The sequence below is a fragment of the Bacillus rossius genome, chromosome 12, assembly GCF_032445375.1.
Source record: "Bacillus rossius redtenbacheri isolate Brsri chromosome 12, Brsri_v3, whole genome shotgun sequence".
Lineage (NCBI taxonomy): Eukaryota > Metazoa > Arthropoda > Insecta > Phasmatodea > Bacillidae > Bacillus > Bacillus rossius.
In genome coordinates, this window is record NC_086339.1 from 25,571,847 (window position 1) to 25,582,458 (window position 10,612).

At 36.4% G+C, this 10,612-nt stretch overlaps 1 protein-coding gene across 1 annotated transcript in view; it reads left to right on the forward strand.

The window, feature by feature from the left end:
* Window positions 1-8,649, forward strand: part of LOC134537742 (uncharacterized) — a 28,074-nt gene extending 19,425 nt beyond the window's left edge. Inside the window, exons 8-12 of the mRNA XM_063378507.1 lie at window positions 913-1,055; window positions 3,186-3,323; window positions 4,271-4,437; window positions 6,534-6,727; window positions 8,275-8,649. Of these exons, the coding sequence (XP_063234577.1) occupies window positions 913-1,055; window positions 3,186-3,323; window positions 4,271-4,437; window positions 6,534-6,727; window positions 8,275-8,507 (875 nt within the window). The 3' untranslated portion in view covers window positions 8,508-8,649. The remainder of the gene's footprint in view (window positions 1-912; window positions 1,056-3,185; window positions 3,324-4,270; window positions 4,438-6,533; window positions 6,728-8,274) is intronic.
* The last annotated feature ends 1,963 nt before the right edge of the window (window positions 8,650-10,612 follow it).

Here is a 10,612-nt window from a genome sequence, read left to right on the forward strand (position 1 = left end):
TTAACTGACACCGAATGGCACCCTAACATCTTAAGTCTTCCCAACGAGAGTGCTTTCAATGAAACAAGTAACAAATTCATTCTAAAAAAAATTGTAATTATTTTAATAGATGTTTACTTTTTGAACACACACTACTTATATGATGTACATATTTCTGCTGTGAAACTACCTAAATTAGGTGTTGTACTGTGTTTTTTTTTTAATCATTTTAAATTTTTGGATGGACTCTGCTTGCCTCTGAAATAAATTTAAAATTTTACTGAAGTTTTGTAGTATTAAATTACTGTACGTAATATTTTTTATATCTACAGCCCACTAAAGTCTAATAGAGGACTGGTTTATTTCCTGAACATCTTTGGTCTACTATGTGTAACAAAAGGCTATTGTCATTGGAAATTGTAGAGATTGGATCATTGAAGAATAATGAGCTTTCAAGACTAACCTTTATCATCTACATTAGAGCTGTCCAAAATATGACCCACATATCTAAATAAGAAAATAATTAAATGCACGTTTAGTAGGAAATAGGTAGATGAAACCTAAGGTTACCAGCTGGCTCTTCAAGGAGCCAACTGCTCACAAGTTCTCAGCAAGCCACGCACTGACTCATAGCTACGACAAATCAGACTTTAGGGTGAATGCAGTGATGCCGCATTAATTCACATCTTTTATGAGATATTCTTCTAGCATGGTATCACACAACTTTAGCCTATATAATTAAAAAAACTTTTGAATATGTTGTCACAAGGGGTATAACTTGTGACTTTAAGAGGTGAGCGACAACGATTAACCGTGGGAATATAATCATGGAGTATTTCATTACAGTGTTGAAAATATATGTGTCCGCTATAATTTTATTCTGAAATCAGTTTCGTAAAATTAAATCTTGTTTAGTCCTTTTTTTTGTTTTAGGCCAATCAACCCACTGTCAAGATAAGCATGACATTCATTTGCTGAATGCTTTGAGAAATGACCTAACTCTGTCGTCATGGGAATTCGACTCGCAGACTTTTGCCTATCAGCTGACCATCATAGACAGGAATCTATTTCTCAGGGTATGTATAGTTTCTCAGTTTTCAAGCTGTATTGTTTTATTGTTACATCAACCGCCTACGTGGTTCCACTGGGCCCATATTTTATTTCACAAACACATGCCTAGTAATAAAAACCCACTAATTCAACCAGTGGCATCCAGAATGTATACCTATCATTCATATCTTCTGAACAACGCCTAAAGAAAAATAATGTATTCTGAATAAATACATTTGAAGTTCTGTATCCATGAATTTCTGTAATTTTTCAAGAGTTTTGTGCATTCATGTTGGTGTAACAAAATAACAATATCTCTTCTAAAAATTTACAGAAAATCTTAAAATAGATTTTTAGTATATATTAATACATATTATGTAATATAAAAATATACTAGTACAATACACATACATCATGCGTGGAAAACACTGTCGAACGTAAGTGCAATATTCACATATCTTGTGGAAATAATTTTTTTTGCATGATGGTTACAGAACATTTTAGGTACTTAGTTTTTTGTTGGTATCCTTGTTTTCACTGTTGATTCAAAAACAAATATATTTCACTCATTGATGTACTTGGCTTGCACATTACAATACAGTATTATTCGGAGCAGACACGCTACAATGTGTATATTGCGCGCCATATATCTGCGAGCCTGAGAGTTATGGGCGGTCAGGGCCGGAGGAGCCTGCGACTAGCATGGACCCCGCACATTCCCTTTCCATTTTTAGTTTCCTTGTGTGTGTAGTTTTTTGTGGAAAAATATGGACGTTAATGAGGAAAGGGGTGTATTCAAGAGTTATCAGCATGTAATTTCAAGTGCTTGTACAATACATCTTAGATTTAAATTGAGTTTTCATGATTTCTTACTATAAAAACTTTCAAAAATTTTACTGTCGCATATAATGACCCGAATTCACCGGATTTTGATCGTTAGCAGTTTTAAAACTAACTCGAGTATACTTTATTACAAAAGAATATCATAATTTCTCAAGACAAATTGTCAAAACATTTGCCAAAATTTAAGTCCAAGGTTGGGATTCAAAATATTGTTTTAAATATTTTATTCTTCAAATTTTCTGGGGGATGGCTATTCCTTACCTCCCAGGCGCCCCCGATAAAACCCCTCTCCAAAATATTTGGGGCCCCACAAAATCTAGGGCCCCTTTGTCACTGCTGTCAGTGTTTCACGTTATTCTTCACGTGGCACAGAATTACTTTATTGGCTTGGTTAATGCTTCTCTCCCCCAACACACCCATGTGTGCACTGTGTGCTATGTATATGCAGGTCTGAGTACCACAAGAAAGAAATTAGTCTCCACCGACAATGTTTTCTGTTTTTCGTGAGACGGCGTGGCAGCGTCTAAATGTCTTGTTTTTACGACCACATGTGGTCCTATCCTTGTGACTAGGCTTCTGAGAATACTGGTTTGTTTCTTTTTCCCCCTTCAAATTGAATCTCAAATCGAATATCACAATATTCACTGATATTGAATATTTCTGTAATCAATTTTTAACAAACAGTGAGATTTTTTTCCCCTCACTTCACAGAGGAGTCTAAGAAAAATTGATTGAAAATACAGTAAAATAATAAAAAAACTAACATACATGTAACAATAACAGAGAGGTGCAAAATAAGGGAAATGAAGGAAAAAAAACCTGGCAATGCAGTTTCATCAACAGTAAATTTTTAGTTTGAAAGCAGTTTTGTTGATCTGGTCATATGATTAATAATTTAAAATCATAAGCATTGATTTGTTGTTAAATATAAAACAAAATGTGTGAATAATTTTGCAGTTAACAAATCAAAATTTCTCAATAAATCATCTTTGTCCCACACATATACTTTTTTTTTTTCAATATTTTTTTTGAATGAATCTTACTGGTGTAGGCCTATCTATTGGTAACCAATTATGTGGAAAAAACTTTAATATGACGTTTTGGATTGAATATCAAATTATTCATGAATATTGAATATCAATTACGTATTCACAAATATTGAATATTTTTCCGAGTAATCGTAGACCCTTACTTGTGACACTCGGGCTCACAGATATGTGGCTCTAGTATGGTTTTACATGGTTCATACATAGAAATTACTTATTTAAAAAATAACCCATGTTAAAAGTTTTACTGAAATCTGCCCATTGCAGTTGCCAGCTACTGAGCTGGAGATTGTTTTGCAACAACGATCTTCGAAGAATGCCTTCAACATTCGGGCGGCTATGTGGTTTTCAACTCGGGTCGCTTCCTTAGTCACTTCGCAAATACTGGATGAGAAGTCTCGCAAGGTACATAAGTTCTTTTAAAAAAAAAGAGTAAGCAGTAGTTAGAGAATTCCAAAGGAATTACCATTTATTAAAAATGTGTTAGTTGTTGTTATGATGCTCATTCTTGCTTCATTATCATACCAAACTTTAAATTATACAAGCAGAGTAGATCGATATCTGCAGAGCAATTTTACTTAGCACTGCATTTTATGGAACCAGTGATAACTTTCAGTAAGGAAGTGCTGAATGTGTTTTTAAAATAATTGCTCACTGGGTCCCTCTATCATCATGATCATTATCATTATCACTAATTGGATAACGCTCGCAAGACAAGTTAAGTGTCAATGGTTCAGTTCCAAGCCATGCCCTCACTCATGTTAATTCATTGACAGAGTCAATGGAATCACGTATTAGCAATATCAGTGCCAATATACTTGACAAAAATCCTTTCTGGCGATAAAATGCTATAAATGGCATAGTAGAATAGAAATAAACATACAATCGTTGAAAGTTCAAAAGTAAAAAAAAAAAAATTAAGGCGTGCCTTAAAACATTTTGCTTCATATTTATTATGAAATTATACTGAGTTAATCTTTATTTGGAATAAGTTTGCCTACATCCGTAAAAATGACAATGATATATATAATATAATGCCATTGATATGTAGATTATGTAGGAAGCAGGGGCGCAATAACTAAATATAGCTTTTTATAAAGTATCATGGAGCGGGGGGTCTGGAGGTCCTCCTCCGGGAAAATTTGTTTTTGAAGGTGGAAAATGGTGCAATTTAAGCAGTTTTATTATCTAAAAATTGATTACACAGCACTTTCTTTGCCCCCGTTTGCCCCGACTTCAAGGTTCCAGAGGGGGGGAAAAATACCCTTGCCCCCTCCCCCCCCCCCCTGTTGTTGCGCCCCTGGTAGGAAGATATGTAAGTCACTGTGTTCACGTGTGGCTCCACGTGGAAGGTGCGTGCCCGGCTGATGTGCCGCTACATTGACGCTGGCCACAAGTGCTACAGCATGAACAACTTCCAGTCCTGCAGGAACATAGTCGCCGGCCTGCAGAGTCCGTCAGTATACAGGCTGCACCAGACCTGGGCGGTCGTCAGGAGACACCACGCTTCCAGATACAGGTGAATGGAGCCAGTCCGCCTTTCCGTACCTACTGAAATATTCTACGAACTAGGAAACTGGAATAGAGAGGTGTTTTAAAATTGAAATAGGTATTGTTATTATAACTTTTATTATCTAATTATCTCATCAAAATTAATCAGTAGCGACACAGAAATTTGTTTTTTTAAGGAGATTTGAAAAAAAAAAATTTAATTAAAAAAAGAGACTTGGACAGTTACATGATCATTCTCTACATGCATCACTGCCTTTGTAGTTTGTGATTCCAAGTGTAGAAGCTCAACTTGCATCACCCTTAAATAGCATACTGCCTTCACCGAGATGTTGCATATTTTTTCATAACTTCAGGGAGGAATACCCCCTTTATCTCCCCCCCACCCCCCTCCCTGTGCCTGACACTTTCCCTCCCCAGAGCTCGATATGCCACCATCCATATGGCACTTCGAACCTCCCGCCTGCGACGTATGTGTGATGTGTTTTAAATAGTGCATCACAAGTACCACAACTATCGAAAGAGGACGCAGTAGAGTCAGTGTTGTATTTTGCTTACTAAATAATAAAGCATATTGTAAACCTTCTTTTATCCCCAATTGAACATATTTCCACATGTTTATTTTATTTAAAGTTACAACTCTGCAGCAATGGATCATAACTTGTCGAAGGCCATTTCATTATTTAATTGTTTTTTTTTTTAACTGTAATCCTAAGGAGTATCGATCCCTTACATAAAAGTTCTCAGATAATGCTTTTCTTTCTTTAAAGTGTTCCTTACATTAAATATATGAGTTTCTGTTGTCGGCTTATACAAGATTATTCATACGTGGTTATGCAATTCATATTATCCTGCACCATGAAGAAAATGACTAATATAATGCTAATGCAGAATCTGATTATCATTTGAATGTATGTATTTTAGTTTTTTAGTGTACTAAGGCTCTGCTACAATAGAACAGTCCTCGGACGTGACGTAATGAGCTGCTCCCAATTCTGGAAGCTGATTGGACATGACATCACTCCCGCCTGTTGCGACGCTACGTGCTGTGACATTACGGTCACAATGGCCAAGTTTTGTCTTTGGGGCCATCAGCAGGCCAGCAGAGCACGTGTGATTGGCCGTTGTGTGACGTCACGAATGACATATGCCAAATTAAATGTCTACCTGCAATAAACACAGTTTAGACACACTGAAAATTTATGTAATGAAATTAAAAGTAATACAAACAAAATATCTTTTATTTTATAACAAGATCACTCATAAACTTTTTTTTTTTTTGGCTGAAAATGTGCTTGTGATCATAAACGAGAGGTTGCTGTTAGGTACATGTTTATGTATTTGTTCTTTTATTACATTACTTATATGTATTTAATTTTGGCAGAATTTATAGGAATAAATACATATTGAAACCAATTTTAAAAATCTATAAAACATGCTTTTAACACTAAATGGAAACTTAATGGTTAGAAAAGTTTTAATTTACAAATAACATAAATAGGGAAGAATTTGATGTGCAAGCGAAAATGTACATAACTAATGTTCACTTTATCTTTACTTAAAAACTTGTTACATACTTAGGATAGCACAGGTTTGTAGCAAACGTTCATATAGTTTTCTTGTGTGTTTTTTTTTATTTATTTATCTTCTGTTGGAATTTTATATTGTTTTGCCTAGTGACTAAGCATATTATATACATACAATAATCCTACCAGGTATATTAAGACATGGAACTAAGCTCACAATACAAACACTGGCATCTATTGTAGCATTAATTAATAAATAGTTGGATACTGTCCACTTAATTCATGTGGAAATAAGATGTGTAAAGGTTTTAGCTTTCTTATATAAAAATTCGGACAAATTCCTGTGACTAGAAGATCTTATTCATATTAAGTTTGATTTTTCTTATTGAATATTAAAAAAAATGATCCTGTGATCCTATGTAGAAAAATTTCATTACGAGGTCCTGAAAATGTCCTGGATTTGGTTCGCCCGGTATTTGCAATCATTGTAGCATAGGAAAATATGGTTTTTGTGTTAGGTATATGTTCATGTATTTGTTCTTTTACTACATTATTACATTACATACTAATTACATTCCAGGATGTTTGCGAGGATGTGTCGGCACTACAGCGGCCCGCCCTCCCGCGCGTGCCGGGAGGAGCTGGCCAAGGCCAGCGCCGGCCTGCCGCTCCTCCCACACTTGGGCGGCTTGCTGGCCCGCCTGCTCACCGGCACCCCGGTGACCTGGCGGCAGGCGTCCGCCCCTTCGCCTCTCCAGCAGGTGGCCGGAGAAGGTGCCGTGTTGACCCCGGAACACTTCCTATCCTATCATAATCCTTGATGCGAAACTCCTTTGGGAGCGACGAGAGTGAGATTTCAAGGCCGAATTTCGATGCAAAGTTTTCACGAAACCGTGTGAAATGTTTCTGACGCGAAAAGGACGGCGAATGGGTTGCGGGCGGTGCGGAGAACTCGTCGGGCCCCCGAGATGCCTTGAGCGGGGCTCCACGTGGCGGCGTGAGTTTCAGGTTTAACCCTGCCATGCTGCAGGGATACATGCCCGCGAGTTAGGTTACGGTCGTATCCCAACCAGGGGCGTAGCCAGGGGGGGTTTAGGGGTTAACTCTCCCCCCCCCCCCCTTAGCCCCAAATCTTTAATTAATTTATCATTCATCACTCAAACAAATTTAATATTAAAATAAATAAAATTTTTACCATTACAATATTTAATTTTAAGAACCGAAAACTGCTAAAATAGCACTATTTTACACCTTAAAATCCAAATTTTCCCGGGGGAGGACCCCCCCCACCCCCCACTTTAATACGGATGCTTGTTAACACCCCCCCATACACAAATCCTGGCTACGCCACTGATCCCAACAAGACAGTGCTTATTCGCTACCTTACCCGAACGTCTTGGAATACCGCCCTTAAAACATGAAGATTCCAGCAGAAACTCGCTTCTCTCATTCGAGGCCACCGTGGTTGAGTAGTCAGATCACTCACCTCCTACCGAGGCAGTTGTGAGTTTAATTCCCATCTGTGTCACACTCAGATTTTTTTTCACAAGTGGGAAGCTAGGCAAATGTTACAGTGAGCCGATGGGTTTAATGCAGGGTACTCTCACTTACCTCACAAATAATGATTCTGTAAATGATATATTCTAAGCTCATCACTAGAGACTAGATTTGATATTAATTTTTAGGCCAATTTAGTTTTTTAAACAGGTGATATCAGTTTTATTGTTTTTATTCTTTATGAATTATATTTATTCATAAGTATAGTTTATTATTGAATAAATATGATGCGTAAATGTTTCATTATACTTATTTCATTGAAATGGTGTCATTTTGATCATTATATGATATACTTTTACAGTATGATACTTTTTAATAAGCATGTCTAGGACAGAGCTACTGGGAGCAATAAAAATAAATGGGCAAGTATTTGTATTTTTGAAAAATGTACATGACAGTTGCAATGTTGAAAAAAATGAAATTAATTTTTCCAAGTTATTTTTTACATAAATTTTGGCACAAACTTCATTATGAATAAATTACATTCATTAAATTAATATATTAAAATGTAAAATTTTTGTGTTTTGAGTCGGATTTTGATTAAAAACACTAAATAATTTCATGATTTTAGTTGCATTTTGGTGCAATGTATTAACTTGTGTTTCTGTGTTAAATGGTTCGTTGATATGCTTTGCTGCGTTATATAATTTTTATCGCAATTTACTGTATAATCTTGTCCCTACTTATTGCCCACCATCGTTTCAATGTCGACGTGGCGTTACATCCTAAATCACTAACCCACACTTCTTTCATGTTCGGTTTAGATTCAAGCAGCTTTTTCGAGCCCGTGCTTACCGACTCGGAGCTGAACGAAGCTCGCCTGCTGGAGGTCACCCAGCTTCTCGTCGCGAGTCAGAAGGCCGCAAATCTCTTCCAGTTCCCGACGAACAAGATCGCCCAGAGCTTCCTGCTGAAGGCAAGATACAGAGAGGATGTGTACAACTTCCTACTGTCGGCTGCTGAAGATAATCACCAATCTTCCCCAAGGAAACAATAACAATTTTACATAATACTGAATGTTTCAGAAGTTTGTACAATTGAATTTTTTTTTTTTTTAGCAATTTGCCAGCGATGTGTCTGAATCTTATAACTTATATGTAGCAACACATTTTTACTTAAATAAACTATATTTTTGTGTGGTTCTTGACTATTGCTACCCTTAATTATAATAGCTAAATACTAAAAACTTGACCAATTAAAAATTATTACTATCATAAAATGCAGTTAATTAAGGAACAATAAATATGTGACTTTTATTGGAAACTATTTTTACGAGTGGAGAAACTGATCGGGAAAGGATAGCCCAATTAATTAATTATAGTTTTATTTACTACCTGCATAGCAGTGATGGATGAATGGGTGCTACGTGCATCATGCTACAACCGCAGGCAAGTGGGCAAGTTGGCTGGCTTACCTTGTTGCTAGAGTCCTGGCAACACTATTCTTTATTAATATATATTTTGGACATAACTTCTGTGATTATTTCTCCAAAGCCAGGTACGTGCAGCAAACAAGATGAGACTGGTTAGTAAAAAAAGTTAAAATTTTATACCATGTTACTTGTAAGATTCAAGGTTTCATTATAATATAGCTTAAAATTATTAAAAAGTATCAATCCACCATTTAAATTTATATAAGGGTCAGCAACACTATGAGTCCTACACCATTTTTGAACATACACAACTAAAGTAACCCCATACAGAGGACGTTCACAAGTGAGATCAGCCCACAGCATTTTGGACAGTCACTGACATTGTGTTGGGCAGTACCCGCCGTTAATGAGCTGCTAAAGTGTGTCCCACTCTTAGATTGCAGAGTGTAAGTAAATGGGTGGTTATTCCCTCTTTCTAATACATGCAGACTGGCATAAGTGCTTACCTTGTTTCTGCGTGTGCTGTTGCTGAACACCATACGAGATTGAAACTGAACTTATGAGTAATAGTTGTTGCATATTGTAAAGCATCAAATTGTGCATCAGGCGATATACGAGGGCTGTTTTTTTTTTAACCTCTGATGTGCTATAAAAAAAGACAAATTTACGTAACATTATAATTTTACTACCAAAAGTTCAGCAGGGTCTTGCTTATTTTTGTACACGATCGCCAAAACGATTGAGGCAATTTTCATATCATAACACAAGCTTCTCGAAGCCTTCTTCGAAGAAGTTAGTCACCAGTGAATAGAAAGAGAGACACAGAGCCAGCGCCTGGATCTCTCTCTCCCTCACTTCGCCGCTGAGAGGCGAATAGACTAATAGTGGGATAGTTCTTGACACTGGAGCCAGTGCGCCACGTAATCAGTCCATCCGCCTCACGGTGGTATCGTGACAGAGAGCAGATCCAGGCGCTGGCCGTGTGTGTCTATTCACTGGCAGCTGACTTCTTAGAAGAAGGCATAGAGAAGCTTGTGTTACGATATGACAAATGCCTTGATCATATTTAATGATTTTTGTAGAAAAATAAATAAGACCCTGATGTACTTTTGATGATCAAATTATGTTATGTAAATTTGTCTTTTTTTTATAGCCCATCGACAGGTTGAAAAAAAATAGCCCTCGTATATACTTTGCAAATTTAAGTCTTATATACTTTGCAAATGTAAGGCTATTCTAAGGGGCTGAAAAAATGTATAAAGCGTAAATTTTTCACCAGGACATTTTTGTTGATTCCCAAATTGTATTTCACAAAAAAAAAAAAAAAAAAAAAAAACCCACAAGGAGTATTCTATTCAGATTTTTTGTGCTTGTGTGTTTTTTTTCTTTCTTTATTTAAAATCCTGGAAGGGATCCTGATCTTATGAACCTACCCCTGGCTACGTCCTTGGCAGAACATGGAGACATTTTACTCATGCTGACCCGGCCACAGGCTGGAAGTAGTTTATGATGATGATGATGATAAAAACCATGTCATTTAGATTCATGTATTAATATTAGGGATGGGCCTCTCAAATACTTGAATCCTAAAATACCATAAAATCCTTAATATTCAAAGGATTTGATATTCAAGTAAAAAGATTTTAAAAAAATAATACAGGAAATAAAAATAATTTAAAAATTCTACACTGATAACCTTTGTAGTTTACTAGGTCAGTTTTTTTTCTTCA